This window comes from Trachemys scripta, chromosome 9 (assembly GCF_013100865.1).
Source record: "Trachemys scripta elegans isolate TJP31775 chromosome 9, CAS_Tse_1.0, whole genome shotgun sequence".
In the NCBI taxonomy this organism is placed as follows: Eukaryota; Metazoa; Chordata; order Testudines; family Emydidae; genus Trachemys; species Trachemys scripta.
In genome coordinates, this window is record NC_048306.1 from 42,788,012 (window position 1) to 42,815,226 (window position 27,215).

At 54.0% G+C, this 27,215-nt stretch overlaps 1 protein-coding gene across 1 annotated transcript; it reads right to left on the reverse strand.

The window, feature by feature from the left end:
- SASH3 (SAM and SH3 domain containing 3) lies at nt 1-26,869 on the reverse strand. The gene is made up of 8 exons (XM_034782535.1): nt 26,813-26,869; nt 12,533-12,628; nt 11,603-11,752; nt 9,698-9,839; nt 8,006-8,169; nt 5,743-5,949; nt 2,387-2,537; nt 1-1,748 (listed from the first exon to the last, which is right to left on the reverse strand). Exons 1-8 carry the CDS (start codon nt 26,867-26,869, stop codon nt 1,561-1,563), a joined length of 1,155 nt encoding a protein of 384 aa, XP_034638426.1. The 3' UTR covers nt 1-1,560.
- Between the last annotated feature and the right edge of the window lie 346 nt (nt 26,870-27,215).

The window sequence follows — 27,215 nt, forward strand, 5'->3', positions numbered from 1 at the left end:
CCTTTGCTCCTAGAGTGAGTGAGGGACCTGCTGCCACCAAATTGCCGCAAGTGCCGCCCCTCTCCCTTGGCTGCCCCAAGCACCTGCTTATTAAGCTGGTGTCTGGAGCCAGCCCTGGCCCCAACGCTGCAGTGTTAGTCTGTCAGGGACAGCCCTGAGCAGGGGTGTGGGCTCTGTAGGGAACACATGAATTCTTGTTGGGGACGCCCCTGTTCTCTTCTGCACAGGGGGCTCTTGCTGCTCAGTCTCCGGGCCCATAACTGCTCAAGGATCGTTTCAAACAAACCAACTCAGTATCGGCTTCCTCTGGGCACACTGGATGTGTGCCTTCCCAAGGCAGCTGTTCTGATGCACAGCACCTGCTGCAAAGTGAGGACTCTGCCCACACGAAGGCAGAATGGACTGACACTGGGGAATGCTGTGAGCACAATGCAGGGCCTTTCTGACACAGAGTGCTGCCTTTCCTTCCACCTTCCCAAACAAGTTGCCGCTGGCCTGAGCCAGGTTGGCCCCAGTGGGTGTGGCAGGATGGAGCGATGGCTTGGTCAGTTGCTGCAGTGAGCTGGCCCAGGCCTTTGGCAGGGGGGAGCTGCTGCAGCCTGGCCATATTTCTAGTAACTCAATGTTCTGTGATAAGGAGCAGCAAAGCCCCTGGAACCAAACCCTCTGCTTTTTGGCCAAGCTGGTCCCCACATGGCTAGGCTCTGCCCCGCAAGGGACTCGCCCCATGCTGAGAAATGCCAGCTTGGGAGGCTACAGACTCCTGCTCTCAGCGCTTACTGAGTCTTGAGTGGTGAGGATCCTGTGTGGCACCCATCGCCCTGTTCTGTTGCCTTTCCCCCCTCCACCACCCCCAGACTTGCGTTAGAAACACAACGGTCTCAGTTCTTGTTTGGTGCCCGGCTCCCTTGCCTTGTTAGCACCAGATCCTAGGTTACCTGTAGCCTCCGTCGCAAAGAGCCTCTGATGCTTGAAAGCTTCAGCTGCAAGTGGGCATCTCCCATTGCACAGCCCTCTTAGCTAAACTGCTTGGCTTTGCATTGCCCAGGAACTTCCTGGATCCTTCCTATTCAAAGGGTGTCCTGCTGACTGAGGCCTCGGCCATTTGGTAAGGCCAGGCAGAGGGTGTGGGCAGATGACGGTGGGTGCCAGGCAGAGGGGCAGACAAACACCCGTTCGTGGCTAATGCACAGGCTCTGAGACTGGAGTTTCTAATGGAGAGGCTGGAGGCTGAAGGCTGAGCTATTTGCAGAAGCAGGTCCTTTGTCTTTGACAGGAGCGCAGAGAGGGGTCCTGTGCAGTTCCCAAAGGGGAGATGTATCCTGGGGTGGGGACCTCGGCAGCTGCCCCGTGGAACCATAAAACAGCCCCAGCGTCTTCCCCTGCAGGGCTCACGTGACTGTCCCGAGCAGGGGGTGGTCACCTGTGGTCCAGGAATCTCCCCAGATGTTGGTCAGGGGGGTAGAGAGTGCCCTTGGGGTGTCCTGTCCTCCCTGCTCTGCAGGCTAAGTCCCTGAGGTGGGGTAGTGCTGGGAAGGTTGGGGCAAGGAGGGGGCAAGCTCAGAAGGACTCTTCTAGAGAGAAGGCCTGAAGTTGCTCCTTTGTGCTGTTCAGCTCTGCCTCGTCCCGGCCGCTCTCCAGTGTCTCAGATCCTTCGAAGCAGCCAGAGTCGCGGGGAATGTCCCCTTTGGGGTCTGAGGGGGAAGGTTGCAGCTCCGAGCTCTCTCCTTCCTCAGCCTCACTGGCCGCTGCATGGGGGAGAGAAGCCAAAGTGTTAGAGGCTGGAGGGCATGGGCTGCTTCCCAGGGAGCTCTCAGCAGGGCCCAGCTTGCCCTTGGCTGGGCCAAGCTGGGGGTGGGAGGGTGAGGCTGCTCCCTGCATGCTCAGGGGCTGTGCAGAGGCATTCTGGGTAACTAAATGTGACTTGCTCTAAGTCTAGCCAGCTGCACTGGGTGAGGCCCCTTGGCTTATTCTGTCACCCGTGCTGCTTCTCCCCCAGAGGCACAGAGCAGCTTGCAGCTGGGATGTCTCCTGGTGGCTCGCCCTTGCTTGGCACTGGGGTGGCTCCTTGGAAGAGCAGTTGCCATGTGGGGATGTAATTTGAATACTGGCTGTGATAAAGTGCAGGACACTCCTGGCTCTGGCTGCCAGCTGGGGCTGTGTAGGGGAAGTCTGTCCTAGTGGCTAAGAGTCAGTGGATACAGCCCACCTGCAGGCTCCTCTGCTTCCCATGCCTTTGAATGGTGGATGTCTGCCCAAAGCAGCAAGTGGATTCCAGGGAAGGGCCAGACCTGGCTTGGAGCTTACAGGCTGTTTTAGAGCAACTGCCCGCAGGGGAGGGGTCTCTGGGTGCAGGAAGGTAGCAGAGCAGGTGTCTGCCTCTTACTGTCATAGTCCAGCAGCAGGTCAGCAGCTGTGAGCAGCTTGGCACGATGCTGGGGGTCCATGATGTTTAGCTCATTCAGGTGGGTCTCCCGCAGCTCCTTGAAGTCCTCCAGTGTCTGGTAGCCATTCAGTAGCAAGGTGGAGATGTGCTCCTGGGGACAGAGATAATCAAACTCACACAACAGCTACGCCTGTAGAACGTGTATCCCTGGGGACACTCATCTAGCCTTTGTATGCCTCTGCTGAGAGCTTAACCCCGGGCAGGCTAGGGCTCCAGGATCTTGGCTTTCATTTAAAAACCCTGTTCCTAGCACATGGGGTTGCAGAAATCCCCATGCAAAGAGGAATAGTGTGACCACTGCAGTGAGTGGGTACTGAATGGCCCCTTACTCCAAGGGCTGATGCTGGTTTTATCATGGCCTTTCACCCTTTTTAGTATTACCTATTTCATTGCCAATTTGATTAACAGGAACATTTGTAGGTTCCAGGGCCAGAGGGGCCCATTGTGATCATCTAGTCTGCCTTCCTGTACAGCACAGACCAGAGAACTGCTCCAGGATAATTCCTAGGGCAGATCTTTTAGAAAAACATCCAGTCTTGATTTAAAAATGCTCAGTGATGGAGAATCCACAATGACCCTTGGTAAATTGTTCCAATGGTTAATTACTCTCACATAAAATTTATGCCTTATTTCTAGCTTGAATTTGTTTAGCTTCAACTTCCAGCCATTGGATTGTGTCAGATCTTTCTCTGCAAGACTTAAGAGTCCATTATTAAAGATTTGCTCCCCATGTAGGTACTCAGACTGGGATCAAGTCACCCCTTAGCTTTCTCTTTGTTAAGCTAAACAGATTGAGCTCTCTGAGTCTGTGTTTCTAAGGCAGGTTTTCTAAGCTTTTAGGGTACGTCTACACTGCAATAAAATATCCCATGGCACTGAATCCCAGAGCCTGGCTCAATTGACTCAGGTGTATGGCTAAAAATAGCAGAGTAGACTTGTGGGGGAGGCATCTACATTGCTCTTTTTAGCCCCACAGCTCCTTGGCCAGGCTTTGAGACATGGTGCCATGGGTCTTTTAGTGCAGTGTAGCTATATCCAGTGTCATTCTCGTGGCTCTTCTCTAAACCTTCTCCAGTTTTCCAACATCCTTCCTGAACTGTGGACACTAAAACTGGAGACAGGATTCTAGCAGCGGTCACACCAGTGCCAAATACAGAGGAAAAATCACCTCTCTGCGCCTACTTGAGATTCCCTGTTCATACATCCCAGGATCACATTAGCTCCTTTGGCCACAGCATCATCATGGGAGTTTGTGTTTAGCTGATTAGCCAACACAACCCCAAATCTCCTTCAGAGTCCCTGCTTCCCAGGCCAGAGTCCCCCATCCTGTAAGTATGGCCGGCACTCTCTGTTCCCAGATGAATACAACATGTATTGTTTGCTTGTGCCCAGTTTACCAAGCAATCCAGGTCACTCTGAATCAGTGACCTGTCCTCTTCATTATTTACTACTACCCCTATTTTAGTGTCGTCTGCAAACTTTTTGAGTGATTTTTATACTTTTTTCCATGTCATTGATAAAAGGGTCAGATAGGAAAAATACCTGTTTACAGGCAGTTACATTTTGAGGCCTATCAGTTAGCCAGTTTTTAATCCATTTAATGTGTGCCATGTTAATTTGATATATCATTCTAGGGTTGTTTTTTTTAAATCAAAATGTGCAGTACCAAGTCAAATCCCTTACAGAAGTCTCTTACATCAACATTATTATCTTGATTAACAAACTTGTAATCTCATCAAAAAAAGATCTGTTTTCCATAAAGCCATGTTGATTTGCATTAATTACATTACCCTACTTTAAATTTCTATTAATCAAGTTCTGTATCAGCCACTCCATTATCTGGGTGGGATCAATGTCAGGCTGACAGGCTTATAATTACCCAGATCATTCCATTTTCCCTTTTTAAAAATTGGCACATTAGTTTTCTTCCAGTCTTCTAGAACTTCCCCAGTGCTCTAAGACTTATTACAATCAACATTAACACCCAGCTAGCCCCTCAGCCAGTTCTTTTAAAACTCTTGGATGCAAGTTATCTGTATGTACAGATTTAAAAATGTCTGACTTTAATAGTTTCTGTTTAACATCCTCCGCAGATACTAGGGGAATGGAAAGAGTGCTATTGTTACCACATGATGAGGCTATATCATTATTTATCCTCAGATACTGAAACCTTTTATACATTATTCTTGATAATTCTACCATTTCCATGTAGTATGGACCAATACTATTAGGATTCTTTTTGTTCCTAATATATTTGAAAAACTCCTTATTGTCCTTAATTCTGAAGGCAGTTTATTTCTCCTTGTGTCCCTTTGCTTCCCTTATCAGTTTTCTACAATTTCTAACTTATTATTTAAATTCATTTCTATCAACTTCCCCTTTCTTCCATTAGTTATATATTATAGATCAAGCTGATGTGTTTATTCCACAATCCCAACTGCCATGCATTTTTTTCTCAGATGCCAGAATTTCCAGCTGTCCCTGCCTGGCTGCCAAAACCTCCTAGCAGTTTCTACTGCATTGTTACTCACTATCAGTCTAATCTCTGATGGCACCTTGAGCTGAAAATGTGAGGGCAGGTGAAAACTGAATTTAATCTAAACACTAAATTAACTACCTAATCAATTAATGCAGAGGTGAGGCTCTGTAGTGCTGCCTTGTGCCCCCCCAAAGTATATACCAAGAATGGTTAAACTGAAACCTCTATAAAACACCAAAGGAAGAGTTAAGGTAACACAAACTTAAACCTCTGAAAATCAGGAAATACAAACTTAAAGGTATGCCCCCCGCAGGCCACCTTAACTCTGCCCCCTGGAGCTGGCAATAGCCACTGGGAAGGGTTCAGTAAGGGGTGTGTGTGATGATAATGAGGAATGAATGATTAAGTGGACATGCCATAGTTTGTTTTGTGGTCTATAGATAAGAATTGCAGCATTTTGATGCCATGCACTGCAGCTGCATTCCCTGCGTTTGGTGTGGCTGCACTGAATGGTCCGGGGTCAGATGGAGCAGGTTGGCAGAATTGTTGCTGATATGAGAGATGAGCGAGGCTGGGGCTGGTGTCGGTATCGCTGCTCCCTCAAGCCCTGCCTCCCTTCCTGGGCACGGCTGGCATCCCCATTCACCCCCCACGTTCCTGCGCACCTCGCTTTTGCCAAAAAAGTCAGGCTGGCTGGGACAGGGCTTAAGAAAGGGACTGTCCTGGCCAAAACAGGACATATGGTCACCCTTCTGCTGGTGCCTGTGTGCAGGTTGCCTGTCCTCCCCTTCCCCAGAGCCCGCAGCCAGGCTCTCACCTCTAGGTTTATGCGCTCCAGCAGCTCGTGTAAGGTCTTGGGCTTGGGCCGCTTGCTCTTGCTCTGCACCCGGCTCTTGCGGGCTGGCACCGGCTCCTCGGGGATGATGTCCACATAGATGAACTTGAAGGAGCCCACTCTGTTGTTTAGCACCCCCGTCCAGGTGCCCACGGGGGGCTTCTCTATGATCCCGATGATGTCCCCTTTCTGGGCCAAACATGAAGAGGAATCCCTTTGAGAATCTCTACCCCTGGGCAGGTGGGACGGGGCTGGGCTTGTCCTACCTGTGCTGTGGTTGCTGGGTCTGTGCCCATAGGCTCCCCTAGCAGCGGCACAGGTAGGAGCTGGGTGGGGGCCTGGCCCCCTGCAGTACCGCTGACATGCTGTGGGGGGCAAAGGCACTGGCATTTGTTCCCTGGAGCCCGCCTGCGGCTGTGAGCCCAGGGAGGGTTCCCACAGTTGGGGGTAGGTGTCATCCTCTCTCCTACCCCTGCAGTGAGGAAGGTGAAGGCCGGGACTGCCTCTGCCAGACTTTTTTGCCCCACATTTTCCCTATTGGCATCACTGGTCAGCTCCTCTGGTGCCAGATGGGGCTCAGCCAGGTGCTGGTGTTTTAGTACAGTGCCAGCCAGCTGCTCGGGGGTGGGAGCGCCAGGGGAGACCCGACTTGCTAAGCCAGTGGGAGCACACAGCAGAGATTGAGGCAGAAGAGCTGGACCGAGGCCCGGTATCCGTGGGTGGAAGGTGGCTCTAAGCATCCTCTCTGCCTCTGGGAATGAGAGACTGGTTTGAGGCTGCTTGCCCTGATGCCAAGGCTGCAGCATTCCCAAGAGCCCATGTAGCACCCTGGCCTAGCCTGGGGAAGGCTGTCCCAGTGGTTAGAGCACTAGCTTAGGAACTGGGAGCCCCTGGTTCAATTCCCTACTCTGCCACAGAGGCCCTGTGGGACCTTGGACAGGCCCATTAGCCCCTCTAGGCCTTGATCCCCCATGTACGCTGGGACTACGGCCCTGCTGCTTGGAAGGTGGGAGCAGAAACCCATGCGATCCAGTTGCACGATGCTCAGGTGCTGTGATGAGGGGGGGCAGAGTAAGGTGTGCCCCTGACCCAGCCCCTCCCCCCTTCTCCTGGGAGGATGGGGAAGAGGCTAGGGTCATTTCAGCAGCTCTGTGGTGCTCTGGGCCTGTGCCCCTGGGGAGCCAGCTGTTCTCCGACTCTGTTGTGCTGCAGGATTGATTATAGGGCTGGGTGCTAGCTCGGCTACAAAGGCTGAGCTTTCTATGGCCTGTTAGCCAATGGTGGTGGCTGGCGGGGGCAGCAGAGCCAGCACCAGAGCTAACTTCCCAGCAGCGGAGCTCTGTGCTGCCCAGGGAGTTGCCAGGAGGGGCCTGTCATCAGGGCCGGCTCTGGCTTTTTTGCCACCCTAGGCAAAGCCACCCGTCGTCCTGTTGTCGTCACACTTCCCCCCCCCCCCCCCCCCCCCCCGGCGGCAGGGCAGGGGGGGGCGCTGAGCCCGACCATGGGCCTGCAATCCCTGACCGGGCTGAAGCGCCGGGGGGAGGGCGGCGAGCCCGCCGCGGCTCCGCTCTCCCCGAGCGGCCAGGGAGCAGGCAGCGAGCCCGCTGTGGCTCTGCTCTCCCCGGCGGCCGGAGCACCACGGGGAGGGCAGCGAGCCCAGTCGCGGCCCCGCTCTCGGGCGGAGCGCCGCGCCGGCCCCCTCCAGGCGCCGCCCCAAGCACATGTTTGGTGGGCTGGTGCCTGGAGCCGGCCCTGCCTGCCATGGGGGACAGCCTGGGCTTGTGCCTTTGTGATGGTTACAGGGGGTGATCCTGCTTGCTGCAATGCAGGCCCTCGCAAGACTGGAGAAGACTCTCCTAGCAGCTGGGCCTGTCCAGCCCCTCAGCTGCAGGGTGTCTATGCCAGGCCCGAAGAGGGGTGTTAGTCCCAGTTCACACTGTCTGGTGCCTTGTGGCATGGGAGTCGCATGGAGGTTGTGCCTTGTGGGAATGACACATGAAGCGCTGCCGAAGGAGACCTGGGCCCTTCCTGTTCTGTTTTCGTTTGCACTTGGAGAAAGGACAGCTATCGTAAAGGCCCAGCCCCGGCCCCAGAAGCTCCTCCAGTTGAGCCAGGGAGCGCTGGCTCCATGACTTGAGCCTGTTGAGGCAAGCGAGCAGGGAGCGGTGGTGGTTGTGTGTTCAGTAATCGCTCTTTCTTTCTGCACCCACATTCCTCCTTTCTCAGCCGCCCAGGCCTTACTCACCCGCAGCTTCAATGAGTCCTTGTCGTAGGGGCTGGGCGTGAAGTCTGTATGGACCCGGGCTCTCCCGCAGAAAGGGCCACTGTAGGGCAGGCTGGGCTCCTCCAGCCTCACGCTGTCACGATTGCTGCCTGTGGTGCAGGGACTGGTGCAGCCCAGTTCACTCCCTGCAGCAAGGGCAAGATGTCAGCCTCTCCTGCTGAGCCAGCCTGGCCAGGAATTTTGCTTCCCTTCCCTGGGAGCTGGCCCTGCCCAAGGGTAGCCTCTGACTGTGGTAAGTGACTGTGCTGCTGTCATTTGCGCTGGGCTTAGGAGTTTGTTTCTACTATGCCTGCCACAACCCTCCAACTCCCAGTGAGCAAGAGCTCCAGTGACACGTGTGAGACCTACACCTAACACAAGCTCGGGGTGCCCCTCCCCCCCGGTGGGCAGAGCTGGGTTTCCCTGCTCTGCAAGGGACCATCACCGCCTGGGCGCTGCTGCTGCCTGTTCTCTGCACAGCGAAGGAAAGCGCAGCTGCTTCTCGCAGCACGGGGTCAGGAGCCAGGACGAGGCTGCTGAGGGCCTGACGTGAAGTTCTGCCGCCCAACATCACCTCCACAACTCCATGAGCAGTGTGTAGGGCATGTAGGGTAGCCAACTTTCTAATCACACAAAACCCAGCACCTTGCCCCTTTTCTGAGGCCTCGCCCCTTGCTAGCTTCATCCCCCTCCTTCTGTCGCTCTCAGTTCCCCACCCTCACTCACTTTCACCAGGCTGGAGTAGGGGGTTGGGCTGCGGGGGTGGACTGGGGGAGGCTGGGGCTGAGGTGCTTGGGCTGTGGGAGGGGCTCCAGGCTGGGGCAGGGGTTTGGGGTGGGAGTGAAGGCTTTGCCTTGGGGTGGGGCCAGGTATGAGGGGTTTGAAATGGTTGCCAGGTCCCTGCAGTCTCTAGGCACAGGGGCGGCCAGGCAGCTCTGTGGGGTGCGTGCTGCCTTCACTCCCACAGGCGCCATCCCCCACAGTTCCAACCGGTGCTGCCAGAGTCCCTTTTCGACTGGGCGTTCTGGTTGAAACCAGACACCTGGCAACCCAAAGGGCACATATATGTGCGCTGCAATTACAAACCCGTGCCAATGAATCTGAGCCCGGTTCTGCACACAGCTCTAAGGCCACCTGTGTTCATGGTTGGGTGCCAGCTGCAGCAAGGGCTCTGCAGCCTCGGGGTGTGGGGGGAGCCGCAAGGTCTACTCAGGAGCCTGAGCGTGTGGCTCTGAGCCTGGTTACGGCAGGTTAAAGGCAGGGGACATGCACTCTAGGTGAACTGAGCCAGCCCCGCGCCCCTGCATCCATGGTAGTGTGAGTGTCCCAGCCATCTCTGGCTACGCTAGACGGGTGTGGCTTCTCCTACCTTCGCCTGGGGCAGCTCACCGGCCAGGGCTCTGCCCCAAGCAGGCTGAGGCCAAAGGGTGGCGGAGGTGTTGGCCCTCATGCTGCACCGTCCCTGGGGCAGGCAGCGGGGGCCAGAGAGTGACAGAGTGCTGTGTCCATGTGGGCTAGGCTGAGACTGCTCTAGCCTCTGCCCTTCTTGCTGGGGGTGGGCCCTCTCCTGCCTCCACAGGTCCCTGGGGAGAGCTGGCCATGGGAGGGGAGCTGGGAGCATGGCGACATGTGAAAATGCCCCCTCCCACTGAGCAGCACGGCCCTTGTGCTCACCACTGGATGTCTGGCGGCTGAGTGGTGTGTGCACATCCTCTTCCAGCTCCACGTACGACAAGGGCATCTTCTCGAGGCCTGGCTCCTCCAGGCTGCCGTCCAGCGACATGGGGGACATGGAGCCCTCCTCCCCCACTTCTCCCTGCAGGTAGAGGCCAAGGCAATTTAGTGCAGGCTGGGGCAGAGGGGCTGCAAGGCTGCAGCATGGCTGTGCCAGAGGGGCTGGTACTGTCACAAAAGCAATGTAACAAGGGCCCCGGCTTGGCTTCCTGCGTCCAGCCGCCTTGAGCACACGGGCTAGCTGCTACAGAAAGGAGCAATGGGAAAGCTCCAAGTGCCATCACCATCTGGAATCCCCAGACCTGGGCCTCCTGGGGCTTGAAAATGGGGTCCAGGTATTTCAGACGGGGGTTCTCCTGGCAGCAAGTGATGCTGAGAGGTGGAGTAAAGAGGGGCCAGGGGTGTAAACTGTTCACTTTCCTGGTTCACTTGCTTGGAGGGGGGGGGTCCAGGTAGGTGGATGGGAAGTGTCCACCTAGAGCTGTCAGCGCCTCCCTCCACCTCCCAATCCAGTCATTCCGTTTCCTCTGCCTTTGTTCGGATTGCTGTGGCCCGACAGCTTCATGCTGTCCACCCAGCCTTCAGCGGACACGGGCTAGTCACGGGGCAGACGAAGAGTGCTGGTTAAGTTTAAAATCACTTTGCTACAGAAGTTTCAGATGACTCTTGTTGCTTACAGAAAGGGACAGCGAGGGGCTCAGAGAAGGCCTGCTAAGAACTAGTCTAAAGTTGCAATGAGCCGGGCGAGTATATCAGGGAGGGGATGGCTGGTATGGGGAGTACACGCTCCAGGATGTAGACACTGCTCTTAGAGTTTAAAGAATGGCTTAGCGAGCAGAAACCCAACCCGATCCAAAGCTGGGCACAGAGCTATGGGAAGCCAGCCTGGGGCAGAGGACAAAGGTGAAAAGAGGTTGGCACGAAACAAGCTCTGGAGGTGGGGGCAAAGGTGCCCAGCCCATGGGGAACCTTGGGCCAGTCAGGTGAGCCCGAGGAGGGGAGGGGACAAGCCAGCTCATCTGACGGGTACTTGTCCAGTGAAGGGTGGCAAGCAACAGAGCCTGAGTGATCAAATAAACTGTGTTGCACTCTGTGGATGAGGGGAGTCAGACCCCAGGCACAACTACCCTGGTCACCATGTAGCCACTAGCCTGTACCTTGCCTCAGGGGAGCTGGTGAGGTGAATGAATGGGACAGTGGTTCAGGAATAGTGAGATACAGATTGGCTGAAGCACCCTCTGCCCCAACTACAGGTAGCCTGAGCCAGCCGGGGAGTCCCCTGCCCACCACCATCTGCATGTGGGTGCTATCTGTTCTTATGCACCGGGGCAGAGCAGGAGTTGTTTCCACATGCCTGCACTGGAGGCATAACTAAGAGGACCTCCCTCCCCCGCAGGGGTTTAGAGGTCAGACAGGCAAGAATGTTCGTACTCGAGTCTCGCTCAGGATCCCACAATTCCTAAAAGGAGCAGCAGTGAAAGTGTTGCTATCACACTGTCAGCAGTAGGCCCCAGAGTTAACTACCCTTGGGGAGGGAGTTACTGGGTGGGCTGCCCCCTGCAGGCTCAGGCAGGCCCTAGCTTACCTGGTCATGTTCATGAGGTTTTCTTTGCAATCAGAAGGGCTGGGAACTCTGCTTTGGGAAATGAAAATCTCGATTGTACAGGAGCCACCAGAGAAGAGCCGGGCTGGCAGCCAAGCTGGCACCAGCTCTGTCTCAGCTCGCCCAGTGCCCCATTCTGGGCACTGGTCCTTTCTGTTCTGTGGGTTCTCTGAGTTCCAGGTCTTTGTCCTGTGCTGACACCCGGGGATCTGAGCTCAGAGATCTGGCACCGTACTCCTTACCTTCCCCTCAGCCAGCGCCTTCACCGCCATCTTGCCCATCTTCCTGTTCATGGTGCGGGAGATGACAGCTCTCCACTTCTTGCCCAGCTTCATGCCACTGCTCTTCCCAGTGTCATCAGGGGGTGCATTGGCCAGGTCATCCTCAGGAATCTGCAGAGACAGTCACAGCTGGCAGTGAGGGATGGGGGACAGCCAGAGAAGGGAGTGCTCTGCTCTTCTCTCTGCCCTCTGCCCCTCAAACCAAGGGAGGATGAGCCAGCTGGGCTGCCGCCTGGGGGGTGGGAGGATGCCCTGAGCAGAACCCTCCACAGGGAAACCTCAGTGCCCCACACGGCTGAGCCCAGGCACTTGAATGTGGGGAAGAGGCACGTCTTCAGTGAGCACCGGGAGTCCACCTGTGCCACACACTGTCCCTGTGTTGAAAGGATGGGGATGCGCCCAGCAGGTAAGTGCCAGCTTGGGAGCAGTGCCACGCAGAGAGCAGTCAGTGTCGTGGGCACCTCCAACTCTTCTGAGAAGCTGTCTACCTAGAACAGGGGTGCAGTGTATGGACCATATGTGTCTGAGCATGGAGCGGTGGGTGGAGTTGGGGCTGTAGGAGCCCAAGGGGAGAGTGGGTTGTGGGTGGGGTGGGGCTGGGGCTATATGGGCCCGAGGTTGCAGCAAGCAGTGAGTGGGGCAAGGCTAGACTGGGACTATATGGCCCCAAGAGGACAGTGGGTGGGGCAGGGCTGGGGTTATATGGGCCTGGGGCAGGCAGGGACTGGTGTGGAGCTGGGACTGGGCAGGAACCAGTCCCCCCCTGTGATGGGGCTGGAGGGGTTTCCCTGAGGGCAGGGAGTGGGCACGACATATGGCTAGGGTAGGATGCCCATGGGGCCTGGCAGCCCGTGACTGCAGTCAGTTGCTCCCTGCGGCACAGATACTCACATTCTCTTCCAGGTTAAACTCCTTCTCGCTCACCACGGGGGAGCTGGGCTTGGCCTTGCCGAAATCCTTGAAGCTGCTGGAGCGCTGCAGGGAGAGCTGTGAGGGAGCAGGGGACAGCATGAGCCAGCAAGCCCCTCCCGCTGAGAGCCGCCTGCTGCCCAGGGCCTGCCCCCCCCCCCCCCGCCGCTGAGAGCTGCCTGCTGCCCCGGGCCTGCCCCCTCCCGCTGAGAGCCGCCTGCTGGCCCACCCCGACAAGACAGTCGGCAGGGGCCTCTCCATTCTGCAGCGTTACACTCTGCCCTTTCCCTGGAGCCTGGCCCTCACTGCAGGCCGGGAACAGACCAGGACTCAGCAGATCTGTCCCCATCACGCAAGGCCCTTTCCCACTTCCAGCATCTCGCCCCGCCCCTCCCTGGCCCAACCCTGGCTGGAGGACTCTCCCATCCTGCAGGAACTGCTCAGACATGGGGGTAGCAGGGCCATGATTGGCAGGTCAGACTGGTACCAGATACAGGCTGCCCTCAAAGCTCCCTTTATTGGAGGGCAGAGGCACTGTCTTCCAGGGCAGCCCACAAGGCGTGGCCAGGTGCAGCGGTGGTGTGCTCAGATACAGTATGAGCCATAGTGCCACCTCGCAGCTGCGCTGTACAATACAGTTAATGTCCATTCCGCTGTCCCTCCTGTCTCATCCTCTCTCCCCTGCCCTGATTGCTGCTTCTCTTGGCACCAAGCCCCATCGACTGCCACATTGGTGGGGGGAGGGCATGCCCTGGGCCCTGCTCCCTTTAGCTGGCTGAACACACAGCCACAGATCCTCTGCCCTTTGCTTGGAGACGCACCAAGTGCTTTTTAAGGAGCCTCAGATCATGCTCAACGGCTGCACTTTAGACAGAAAATATGCGGCCCATTCCCAGGGTCACGTTCCCAGGCTGGAACAGGCTGCAGTTTGCTGGGCTCTGACCCTTAGCCAGCCCCTTCCTCACTACCTGCTGCTGCCATGAAGTGGCTGCTGGGCCTGCAGGACCCACACTGCTCCAGGGAGTTTGTAATCTAACTCCCTGGGCCCCCTCTCATGCCTGGGTATATTTGTAGTCAGTGGTGTAAAACCAGAGGATGTGAGGGGAGAATCAGGCCCAAAGAGGAGGAGCTATCTGGATCTGTCCCTCCAGCAGCCCCATCCGTTGCTGGCTCCAGGGTAGCTGCAGCATCCGTGGCCTGGCACTGTGTGGGCAGGGTGTGCTCCCTCTCCAGGCTAATCATCCTGTGTGGGGACGGGTAGAGCCCCGCACACAGGTCTCTCCCAGCCTGTGGAACCATCCTGTCACACGGTGTAGGGTAATCATCTCCTGGTAGGATGGTGCCCAGAGAGCTTCTCTGGCAGCAGACTCAAAGCCCAATGGCAGTGCTGCCCAACTCCCACAATGCTCTAGCAAGGGTTGCAGTCAGTGGTGGTTTCCTGAAGCCCCAGCGCTGGGCGACAGGTGACGCTGGGCGACTCTCTGCTCGCCTTGACACAGAATATGTGTCCAGATGTTCAGGCTTTTCCTCTTCACACAGCAATAATAATACAAAGGGAACACATGGGTATGGAGGGGTGCAAATATCATCAAACATGCCTAGTCTGTTGGGGATTGTTGCCCCCCACTAGAGTGACCTCCGATTCCAGCCAGACTTCGACCCCGATTCTTGCCTCTCGATTCTAATCTGGTACCATCTCTGGTCTCCAACCCTGGCCTGACTCTGAGCCTGACTCTTATTTGACCTGGCCTTGCGATTCCTCCAACTACAGCCTGGTGACTCCCATCCCTGATGAGTAGACTGCAGCCCAGCTGTGACCACTAGCCCAGACTGCCTACACCTGTTCCCTTACACACTAGGGCGGTCACAAGTTACTGGGACTTTGTTGTAGCTCTGTGTTTTCAACAGGCATCACTGGTGTAGTATGTCCTGCAGAATGTGTGCTCAAGAGCTGGTTTACATGTCAACTCCAGGGCATGCTCAGAGTCACATCTACCAGACAAGGCAGAGGATCGGTCTATGATGTGTCACTTCAGGTCTCCATCAATTATTACAGGTGTTTCTTTATGGAGATTTTTTTCTCCCATGTGAAAACTGAGCAGTAGGGTGTGACTATGTGTGCCCATTTGATCACCCTATTCCTTAGGAACATCTGTCTGTAGGAAACAGGGTATTAAACTGAGAAGTGGAGGTGGGAGAAGGGTTGAAAGACCCAAGACTAGATGGATGAACATTCTACAAAATGATTTGATTAATGGTGGAGTTTCCGAGGAACTGCTTCAAGGCAGGCTGGAATAGAGAAGAAGAATCGAAGAGCCGACCTAATATAGAAAGAACTAAGGTTAGAAGATGAAGTGATTTACTGCAATCACAAACGTATGCCCTATAAGTGATCCAGCATAGTCAACATGGAGTCACTGCCATGGCATAGCTGATGACTTCCAAGGATTCAGTGGAGCATGTTTAGACATCTCACCATGTTGCCATTTCCTCTTTCTGTGCATCAATCTCCAGCCACCACACACTCTTGGCCAAGACTCTCTTTTCCAGTCCCAAATGGCCTCGTGTAATTCTTGGAATACACGGGCCCTGAGCTTTGTAGGAATAACACTCTGGTGCCACACATTAGGCAACCTTGAGATACTGTTCCCTGTGAGCAAAGAAAGCTGGACACAGCTGTTTTTGTGCATGAGTCCATCTACTGATTGTAATGTCAGACACTTTCCTGCTGTCCCCTGGCATTTGTTGCAGGCAAGGTTTCACTTTGTGCTATATAGAACATATCAACTGTCTGGTTCAGTTCAGTATCCCTACCTGCAACTTCCAATGGCCAGTGTGAACCACAGGTGCTGACTTTTTTTTCACCAGTGGATGCTGTGCCCCCTCTCCAACCTGAGGCCCCGCTCCGCCCCCTCCACTGAGGCCCTGCCCTTGCTCTGCCTCTTCCCGCCCCTGCTCTGTCGCCTCTGATCTTCGCTCACATGAGAAATCTCACTTCTCCTGTTTCACGTAGGGAAATGTCACCAACTGATTTTACAGGCAAAGATGCACCACAGTATGGAAGGGCCCCTTTGGATACCAAAAGCTTTATGGCCTCATGAAAAGCCATGGGGTAGTCTGGGGACCAGCACCCTCTCTGTCCATTGTGTCAGAGTGCACTTAGGGGCTGTCCTCTGTCAGGCATACAACTCTCTTAACTCTGCAGTTTAGCGGATGCTGTTTACAGTTAGCTGTTACCTTCACTTTAATAATGCCCAGGAAATGAGGATTTCTCCCTGTGTGTTTTTAGTAGCCCCGAGATTTTCTACAACTTCACCACTTTAAATTGTCTCTAATAATCCTGCTCTAAAATTAGACACTGCGGACCCCTGTACCAAGCTCAATTTCCTACTCCTTCCACTTGTAAAGAAATCCATCCGTTATGGTCTTCCACATTTAACAGTTGTAGTGATGCTGTAACATTGTCACTGGACTCCAGGCTGTCATTTGCAAACTGATGAATGTTCAAATCTCTGGCATTGCCCTCAGGACGGGGCTGTTGTGTTGACCTGCACATTTTCTCTTCAGAGTCCAATTTGTTGCAGTTTTTGTAGGGTTTGTTCTTGACCCAAAGAGTCACTGAAAGACTCTTTCACACAAAGAAATAATAGGGTCTGGGTGCTCTTCAGGTTGTACTTCCTCCTTGTTCCCTACTTTAGTTGCTGCACAGATGATATGAGGCTGTCGAAGCTCCTTGGCATCCTTGTAGCTGTGCCCATTGATACAGTAACTTCTACTGCAGGTTTTAGGGTCAATTCAGTCTCAGTCAATAGCTGTTCTCAGATTGCTTCATTGTGCATCCCACACACTAGCCAGCCCCTTAATGCATCATTGAAACTTGCTCCAAAGCAGTAATGCTGTTAATGGCCTTAATTCAGCCACGGAATCTGGAATCATTTCCTTCCCCTTTTGATTCTGTTAATAAAAGCAGAGGCTCTGCAATACCCAGTGGCTTTGGGGAACAGGGGATCTTGTAGAATCTCAACAACTGCTTTGGCTGCAGGCTTACGCAGAACTGTTAGGCTATGCAGCATGCAATATGTTTTGGCCCCATTGCACTCAGTAAAACCCCCACCTTGTTTCGTCATTTCTCATTATAGGTGGACCAGGCCTTTGCTGAGCTCCCAAACAAGTCAATTTTCCCCAAACAGCCTTTAACCGCTACATGAGCCCGTCACTCATAGTCACAGTAGCTGCAATTTCACTGTCACTCAGCCCCTAGTGTCCTGTGTTCCTGGATCAGGGTCCCATCCTCACCACCAGTCACTGCAGGTTGTGCTCTTTATACAACATTGGTCATATGAACGAGCCAGCTGGGCATGGTGGGCTCCAAATGGCCACACCATGCCAGGCCTCCTTACACACGTCCCGCTGCTCTGGCTGGTGGCTGGCAGTTTCAAGAACACAGACGGCACCAGTAGAGAGCAAAAACTATTTAAAGGGATATGACCCTATTCCCATATGCTCCATTAGCCTTCTTGGTTAAAGAGAAAGCTTGAAAACATGATTCCCAAAGGCCCAAAAACCAGAAGGGGAAAAACACAGACACACGTTATTATTTTTTTAAAGTCTCAGGATTTTTAAGCCTATCTCAGGATTTTGGGGTCTTGCCCCATGATTTGGAATGCGTGGGGTTGGCAGCACTGCAACGGCTATACCTGCAAAGTGAAACTGTATTGCCAAGGGAGTGTTTGTTCTCTAGTGCATTCTCTAGTGTGGAAATCCTGGCCACAGGGTGGTTGCCATCTCAAAGCACAGATTTGCGTGGTGCCAGCACAGTCAGTCAATTAGTTGCTGTAAGCCTGCACCTGCTGGTCTCACCCCTTGGACAGTCTCTGCACTGGTGATCTAACAATACCCAAAGCTGCCTGATCTGTCCTGATGTTCCGAGATCCTGCCTGCTTGGGAGCGCCTGGGAAAGCCAAGCCTCCAGGCTGTCCTCTGCAATGGCTGGCTGCTGCGATCAAAAAGCCCCATAATCCTGGCAACTGGCAATAAAAGTCTTCAGTCCCTGGCAGGTGTGAGCAAAGGTCCTTGTTCCCTTCTGTAATGTGTACATACCGGAAAATAAGACTTTGCCAGCTTGTATGAGGGGCTGGAGGTGAGCCTGGAGTGATGATCCTGGCTGTATAGTGAGCCTCCTAGCTGACAGCTGTGCTGTAACCCCTGGGTTTGCTCAGCCCACCCAGCATACCCAGGTGTTCTCTCTGTACTTTGCTCCTCCAGGGAGGTAGTGAAGACAGCCTGGAGGCTGTGGGTTTCAGACCCCTCACCACTACAGTGCCTCCTCATGGCAGGGTGTTGTGTAGCAGCTCTCTCCCTGCCTAACGCCCCCCTGCCGACAGCCGCTCTGGTCCTCTGGTAATCTGCCTCTTCCTGCCACTCAACTCTCCGGTCAGGTCACAATTCAGTCCTCTCCTTCTAGGGTAACAGAAAGTCCAATTTCCTCACCAAAGGGTCTTTGGCCCTACTCTGGGTTGCATGGTGCTCACAACCTTCACTACGGTTTATCCCTTCTCAGGACTCCCAAGGCTTTCCTCTGGGTCCCCTAATGAAAATCCCAAACTAAGCATAGAGACACAAACCAATTTCAGCCCTCCTCAGCCTGGGCCTTGTCTCCCTCTTTGCTGTACTGTTGCTCCACAGGGCACCTCCCAGGGCTCTCTCCCTGGTTGTCCAAATCCTGCTACTGGGGCTGCTCTACTCTCAGGGGCTGCTTTCTCTCTCCTGGCCTCCTGCCAGGATTTGCCCCCTCAGAGGAGGAACCCAAGGTCACCCCACTGGCCCTATGGAGTGACTGCAGAGTTCCTCACTCTCTACTGCCACAGCCCCTTTCCACTCTCACCTTCCTGCCTGTGTGAGCCTGTGCCACCTCCAGGTGCAGCCAGATAAGTGGCCTCTCATGCCTTTATTAACCCTTTCAGGGACAGTGTGGGGTACATGCCCCATCAGCGCAACCATAAAGGCTAGGGACTTGCTTTTAACACCCACCCCAAAAAAAACTCCAGCTGGGTCCGAAGCCCAGTGACATGGTATTTCCAGTTGTGTGGAAATATCCCTGGCTCACACATAGCACTGTCAAGCAGCTGGTGTATTACTATAAATAATACCATAAGCTGGGCTGCATGGAGCTGTGCAGCACCTGGTTCGGGAACAGTGTCTGGGGTGCATTGGGGGAGGAGGGGGAGTGAGCTGTCAGCCCAGGGCCCAGCTGCAGGCTCAAGAGCAAACGAAACACTAGCATTGCGGGAGAAGCAGATGGGCAGGGGACAGCGGTGGTGCATGGCGGTTGGGCCTACCCTGCAACCTAGGAGCAAGCCTATAATTTCTGTAGAATTTAAGCATCTAATGGGGGGGGGGGGGGCCAGCAAATAGCATTTCCAGTTTATCTGCTCACAAAAAAACCATCCCTGTGTTACACTAACACACAGCTGTCTCCCGGAGTTTGTGGATAACCTTAAATGAGAGCTCTGAGAGGCGGGAATGGCCCCATTCATCTCAATGGGGTTTTAACACTGAAGCTAGAAGGTGACAATTTCAACCACATTGGCTATTTTACAGCCTCTTTTTAGAAAAAGTATCAAGCTAATGTGCCTCTCCATCATTGCTGGAAGGAGTCTGTGTGTGCCACTTGGGGGGATTTTACACACTGGACTAAACAACCAGAGCTTTAGAAAGTGACCACGAGATGGTTGAGTTCAGGATCCTGACAAAAGGAAGAAAGGAGAGTAGCAAAATATAGACCCTGGACTTCAGAAAAGCAGACTTTGACTCCCTTAGGAAACTGATGGGCAGAATCCCCTGGGAGGCTAATATGAGTGGGCAAGGAGTCCAGGAGAGCTGGCTGAATTTTAAAGAATCCTTATTGAGGGCGCAGGAACAAACCATCCCGATGTGCAGAAAGAATAGCAAATATGGCAGGCGACCAGCTTGGCTTAACAGTGAAATCTTTGGTGAGCTTAAACTCAAAAAGGAAGCTTACAAGAAGTGGAAATTTGGACAGATGACTAGGGAGGAGTATAAAAATATTGCTAGAGCATGCAGGGGTGTAATCAGGAAGGCCAAGGCACAATTGGAGTTGCAGCTAGCAAGGGATGTGAAGGGTAACAAGAAAGGTTTCGACAGGTATGTTAGCAACAAAAAGAAGGTCAGGGAAAGTGTGGGACCCTTACTGAATGGAGGAGGCAACATAGTGACAGATGATGTGGAAAAAGCTGAAGTACTCAATGCTTTTTTTGCCTGGGTCTTCACAGACAAGGTCAGCTCCCAGATTGCTGCACTGGACAACACAGTATGGAGAGGAGGTGAGCAGCCCTCAGTGGTGAAAGAACAGGTTAAGGACTATTTAGAAAAGCTGGACATGCACAAGTCCATGGGTCCAGATCTAATGCATCCAAGGGTGCCAGGGGAGTTGGCTGATGTGATTGCAGAGCCATTGGCCATTATCTTTGAAAATTCGTGGCAATCGGGAGAGGTCCTGGACGATTGGAAAAAGGCGAATATAGTGCCCATATTTTAAAAAGGGAAGAAAGAGAACCCGGGGAACTACAGCCTCATTTCAGTCCCCAGCAAAATCATGGAGCAGGTCCTCAAGGAATCCATTTTGAAGCACTTGGAGGGGAGGAAGGTGATCAGGAACAGTCAACATGGATTCACCAAGGGCAAGTTATGCCTGACCAACCTGATTGCCTTCTATGATGAGATAACTGGTTCTGTGGATATGGGGAAAGTAGTGGATGTGCTATATCTTGACTTTATCAAAGCTTTTGATATAGTCTCCCACAGTATTCTTGCGAACAAGTTAAAGAAGTATGGATTGGATGAATGGACTATAAGGTGGATAGAAAGCTGCCTAGACTGTTGGGCTCAATGGGTAGTGATCAACAGCTTGATGTCTAGTTGGCAGCAGGTGTCAAGCAGAATACCCCAGGGGTCGGTCCTGGGGCCGGTTTTGTTCAACATCCTTATTAATGATCTGGATGATGGGATGAATTGCACCCTCAGCAAGTTCACAGCTGACACTAAGCTGGGGGGAGAGGTAGATACGCTGTAGGGTAGGGATAGGGTCCATAGTGATCTAGACAAATTGGAGGACTGGGCCAAAAGAAATCTGATGAGACTCACCAAGGACAAGTTCAGAGTTCTGCTCTTAGGAAGGAAGAATCCCATGCGCCGCTACAGTTTGGGGATCAACTGGCTAAGCAGCAGTTTCTGCAGAGAAGGACTTAAGGATTACAGTGGACGAGAAGCTGGATATGAGTTAGCAGTGTGCCCTTGTCGACAAGAAGGCCAACAGCACATTGGGCTGTATTAGTAGGAGCATTGCCAGCAGATCGAGGGAAGTGATTATTCCCCTCTATTCGGCACTGGTGAGCCACACCTGGAGTATTGCATCCAGTTTTGGTCCCCCCACTACAGAAGGGATGTGGACAAATTGGAGAGAGTCCAGCGGAGGGCAACGAAAATTATTAGGGGGCTGGGGCACATGACTTACGAGGAGAGGCTGAGGGACCGGGGGTTACTTAGTCTGCAGAAGAGAAGAGTGAGGGGGGATTTGATAGCAGCCTTCAACTACCTGAAGTGGGGGGGGTCCAAAGAGGATGGAACTAGGTTGTTCTCAGTGGTGACAGATGACAGAACAAGAAGCAATGGTCTCAAGTTGCAGTGAGGGAGGTCTAGGTTGGATATTAGGAAACACTATTTCACTAGGAGGGTGGTGAAGCACTGGAATGGGTTACCTAGGGAGGTGGTGGAATCTCCATCCTTAGAGGATCTTGACAAATCCCTGGCTGGGATGATTTAGTTGGTGTTGGTCCTGCTTTGAGCAGGGGATTAGAGTAGATGACCTCCTGAGGTCTCTTCCAACCCTAATATTCTATGATTCTATGAAAACCAGCGCAGTGAGTAGCTGTATTTTCCTTTGAGTGCACTTCCTCCAGCACCTGGCACTTCCTGGGAACTCATGGCCCTGCAGCCTCATCTGGCTTTGTTTGTGGGATGTGGTGAGTAAGTAGGGCTGGGTCAGGCTATAGTTTGATTATGGTGACAAGAATTTAAGTTCTAGCCTCTTGGGCTGAGCAGCTCCTCTGTATAAGCCGGGCATTTTGCGGGGCCAGCACCAGGTGACGCATCTGTCAGCAAGTCAAAGGGGACACACACGGGGTTGGCGCTAGGGGCCAGCATCTGTCAGGGAGTCAGATGGGACGTGCATGGAGCTGGCATTATGGATCAGCATCTGTCAGGGAGTCAGATGAGACATGCATGGGGCTGGCATTACGGATCAGCATCTGTCAGCAAGTCAGATAGGACGTGCATGGGGCTGGCACTAGGGGACAGTATCCAGTGTTGAATTAGAGGGGATGCGTGCAGGGCTGGCACTACAGGATGGTGTCTGTCAATGAGTTGGAGCGGACACATAGGAGGACAGCGCTAGGAGATGGTGTCTGTCAGTGAGGCAGAGTAGACAGGTATAGACCCTGAGTTAGGCAGCGCATCTGTCGGTAAGTCAGAGAGGACACGCACAGGGCCAGTGTTAGGCAACCCATCTATCGCTGAGTCGGAGGGGACGCGCGGGGGGCCAGCAGTAGATTACCTGTCAATGAGTCTGTTAGTGAGTCGGAGGGGACGTGCAGAGCTGGTGCCAGGCGACCTGTCTGTCGGTGAGTTGGAGGGGATACGAGGGGCTGGCACTAGGCGACCAGTCTATCAATGAGGCAGTGGGGACACATGGGGCTGACGCTAGGGGACACGCGGGGCTGGCGCTAGGCCACCCGTCCGTGAGTGAAGCGGAGGGGGCAGGTGCTGGGAATGCCAAGTGCCTGGAAGAGCAGCTGGAGAAAGCCTTGGCAGGGGATGGCGCTCACTGGAAGTAAAGGGGGGTCAGGCAGGAGTTTCAATGCCAGTAGCAATGGGGAAATGGAAAGTGACTGACTAGCGTCAGTAAGAGGCTCGGCGAGGGTGGTGGAACGCAGGGTGCCAACAGCTATAGAAGGAAAGTAGGGCCGGAGGACTAAGAGCCTAGGCCCCTGAGAGGAGGGGAAGTGAGAGTGGAGGGTGGGGCAGTGAGAGGGGAGGGGATGCCCAGCGAGGCCTGCTGCTATGATGCTGCCTCAGCCTGCCCTGCCTTCCCCAGAGAGGGCCTGTTTCCATGGTGAGAGGAGGAAGGATGTGGTACTTCCTAATGTCTCATTCACTCTGTGCAGGGCTGTTGCAAGGGCCTGCTGTGTCAGACTGGAGGGACAGACTCTCCGCAGAGTGCCCCATAGGTAGCAGGGGAGTCTAGCACCTGCAGGGGTGGGTTGTCGTTCCTGGGCCAGGACAGCAGTGGGGGGATAGATATTTCCAAGGGCTGCTGATTGCACGAGGCTTGTAACCTCCCATGCCATGTGGAAACCAAACCCTCATTTAGCCCTGCACAGACACTCCTGAGCCCACTGCCTGCCCTCAATATATCACCTCCAAAGTGGGGCGATGCCCACGTTCATCTGGCTGAGGTCAACACGAATAGTGGCTTCCTCTTCCTCATCCTCTCCCTTGCAGAGCTGCCCACTCTCACAGTGTTGGGGGAGGACAGATTTGGGTTCTCATTAGCTCCTGATTTGTTGTCTTCAAACTTGTGAAATGTTGCCCTTATCCAAAATGACTGCCTTCTCCTATTCCTCTCAATGGGACTAAAGCCAAAGCTCCCCTCAGCCAAGATAGCTGCCATTTTCCTACAGTCTTTGCCGATGACAGAGAGGCTCCTACAGGGATTATGGGGAGGAGGGGAATGTAGTGGGTACTCTTCCAAGCTCCGCCCATACAATAAGCCCCACTCACTCATGATGCCAGAATGAGGCGCTGCTCTCAGTAGCCACCGAAAGGTGATAATGTGAGCTCTCTGCACTCCATGGGACCCTTGGGCTGGGCTCCCTTGTGGCAGGAGGAAACAACAAGTGGTGGTATCTCCCAACTCCACCTGCTCCTACCTCCAAAATGAACCATCACTCAGTGCAGGCTGCTCTCCTTGCATGGGCACTGAAATAGTTCAGTGTTGACAATGACAACATCAGCACTGACATCTGACTTACCACCCACTGAAATAAGTGGGGCAGATCATACCTCAGAGCTATTGTCTCAGGCTCTCTGCAGACTCAAGCAGACATGGCTGCATCAGTCATAGAATCATAGACTATCAGGGTTGGAAGGGACCTCAGGAGCTCATCTAGTCCAACCCCCTGCTCAAAGCAGGACCAAACCCCAGACAGATTTTTGTCCCAGATCCCTAAATAACCCCCTCAAGGATTGAATTCACAACCCTGGGTTTAGCAGGCCAATGCTCAAACTACTGAGCTATCCCTCCCCAGTTATGTTCAGGTCAAGTTTTATGTCACAACCGTAACTGCTAGAGAGGCACTATTGTTTAAACTGAAAGCTGAGACTCTGAAGAACAAGAGGGCAGCCTGGGGAAGATGGATACACTGCAGTACCATGTATCAGCCTAATGCTAGCCCCGGACTTCCCCTAGTAAAGATGGCCACTATCCCTCATTGTTTCCAATAGAGCTGAAGCCAGGCTGCCTCAGAGAAGATGGTAGACCCTCAACGAGGCCCAGGCAGGAGACATAAAAATATGGAGGTGCCAGGAATGAGCCTGTGACGGCAGCCAGGAAGGGGGAGTGCGTTAAGAAATTGGAATCAGAGGCATGGGGAGTAGGAGGGAGACTGAGGGAGATTACACCTTGGTGGGGGTGGGGTTCCTGGGGAGGTTGGTTGGGGTTTGGGGTTCCTGGGAACCATAGTCAGGGGCAGGGTTCCTGGGGAGATTAGATGGGGCTCCTGGGGAGGTTACTTAGGGGATGGGTTCCTGGGGCGATTATATATGTGCTGGGTTCCTGGAGAAGTTTATCAGGGCAAGGTTCCTGTGGAGGTTAGATAGGGGACAGGTTCCTGAGGAAGTTAATTGGGGGTGGGTTTCTGGGGAGGTTAGTCGGGGTTTGGGGTTCCTGGGAAGTGCAGTCGGGGGCAGTGTGTCTGGGGAGATTAGATAGGGGACAGGTCCCTGGGGAAGTTAATCAGGGGCAGGTTCCTGGGGAGGTTAATCCTGGAGTTGGCTGTGGTGTATTGAGGACTGTGTTGGAATTGCAAGCTATCACTTTTAGAGTGGAGGTTTTCTTGGTCTTGCTTGCAGTCTAACGGACTCTGTAGGGAAGCGTGTGATCAGAGTCACTCTGGACAAAGTCAGAGTAGAACAAGGTGGGGTAAGTAGTGTCTCCTGCCTTAGGGAGCAGCCTGCTTTCTTTCTCTCTGGTTTTGATTACCATGTGTGATCTGTCTGGTGTCTAAGAGTAAAAGTAGTGCTACACTGCACCCTTCCAGCAGGAGTATTTGATGTCTTTATCTAACTTCTTTGTGTGTAGGTCATGAACAACACTGGGGAGGCATGTCCTGGGGAAAATCCTTTGTATCACTCTAATGGCTTGTGGCGATGCTTGTAGCCGCCCCTTATGGAGATGAGTCTGGCGCTGTGTGTGTGCTCTAGGCAGGCCCTGGAGCCAATATGAAAGGCCTGTGCTGGCTGCACACCAGGCCCCCTGGCCTGTCCTCATGACTGGCCTAGCATGGCCACTGCACCCCATGGGACTCTGCTGGATCAGGGAGATCCAGGCTGCTTGACCCTGAAGTGTTGGGGAAGGGGTACCAATGGCCAAACCCAGGAGCCCTGTCTCCTTCAGCCTCCTCCTGCCTAAGGTTGCTCCGTGCTAGCTGGTGTTGAGCACTCACTGGAGCCAGTCCTTGCAGGCTGCCAGAGGAAGTGGTTAGCAGCACGTGATCAGCTCAGCCTAGAATTGCCTGCACCACAAACACCTTGAAGGGCTTTGATCCATGAGCTAAAACCCTGGTGATGTTTCTGCAAAAGTTTCTCACCAGCCTGAGAGCGGACCAGATACTGCTCTCTGCAGACGCAGCCCAGCCCTTCAGCACCCTCACAGGAAGGAAATGACAAGTGCCATCCCCCCCACCCACAAATGCACAAGCAGGGGTTTTCACACCCCTGCACTCAGCGCTGGGCAGGAGCCACATTCCAATGCACTCGTGCCAGGATCGTTCCAGGACTGGACTCTGCTCTCACTCACATCACTGCAAACCCAGGGGATCTTCATGGACTTCAGTGACATTAGGCAGCTGAAGTTGGCCCCCCAGCCTTGAAATGTGGCAGTGCCTACAGCGCAATGCACTAGTGCTGGGATCTGCTAACTCCCAGCTCCAACTCATATGATTCACCCTCCTAGCTCATCTGGTGCCTGGGGCCACCTCCGACCAGCAAGCGAAGGCAAACTCCACAACCCAGGGCCCCAGCAGCAGGATTCATCCTCCTGCCTCACTGTCACCATGGGATCCCAATGCCAGGTCACTGGCCCCTGGAGCAAGAAGCCAAGCATTGGATTTTCACCCTGCACCGTTGTCAGTTCTGAGCTCTTCGGCCCCATACAGGTCTTGGCAAATGAGAGCGAGCTCAGAGAAGAGCAACCCCAGTGATCAGGTGGGGTTGCGAAACCAGGAGCAGTGGCCAAGGAGACTAGCAGTGCTGCCGAGTGCTACCTGAGGGGGAAGGGAAGGGTGGGAGAGGGGGATCTAGGGAGATGCGTGGAGAGCAGCTAAGTAGATGCAATGGGGAGACACAAGCAGAGGAAATGTAGGCTGAATATCAGGAACGTTTTGCTTGCACTGGAATAGTGTCGTTCCCCCAGAGAGGTGATGGGGGTCATGGCTTACCACTAAGCAGTCGAGCCTGGACCAAACCCTGGAGACATTCCTGCAGCACCCAGGGAGTGGGATGAGTGGGACCAAAGGCCGAGAGGACTTTGCCATTTCTAATTCCTGTAGCTCCACAATTCACTGCCAGCCCCGGACATGGCAGAGGGTCTTTGTCCAGACTAGTCACCCTCCCACCCACCATCACGGGAGGGTCTGCTCTCAGCACAGTCCTTCTGTGGGGCGCAGGCTGGCGCCGTCCACCCCAGCAGGGTCTGATGAGAGACCATCCCTCTGTGGAACTGGCTGGATCGGTCAGCTCTGCCAGCATCTAGTGTCAGGGCCATGAACCCTCAGGCAGCATGGAGCTGCTCAGAGCTTGGACCTGGGGGAGGGGAGAGACTGAGAGAGCCTGCAGCTGGTGGGCTGGTCACGGCTGGGCTGTGGGCTGCCCTTTGCTGGAGTGGGCAGAGGCACTTCTCACACTCACCTTCTTCTTCTGCGCCTGCTCCTTGTCGCTGGCATTGGATGGCTTGCGGCGCAGCATGGCGCTCTCTCCAGAAAGGCTGGAACAGGACAAGCAAGGGGAAGCCTGAGCCGCGGAGCACAGCACCCGGCGTGTCACTTACTGCACCCGCAGCCGAAGCAGAAATGCACAGGAAGCTGTGGCGTCACATGAGTTGCACTTACGGCAATTGCTGCTCCAGGGCAGCTGGTGCTGAGGGAGGAAGAAGGAAGTAGCTTGAGAACGGTCTCCCTGCCATGGAACCTGGTGTCCTGTATGCCAGGGAGGGCACTGCCCATGTGCCCGGACACAGCCAGAGGATTCTTTCCGTGCCTTCTCAGCAGACAGTGCTACAGATATTCATGACCAGTGCATTCCCCCACAATGG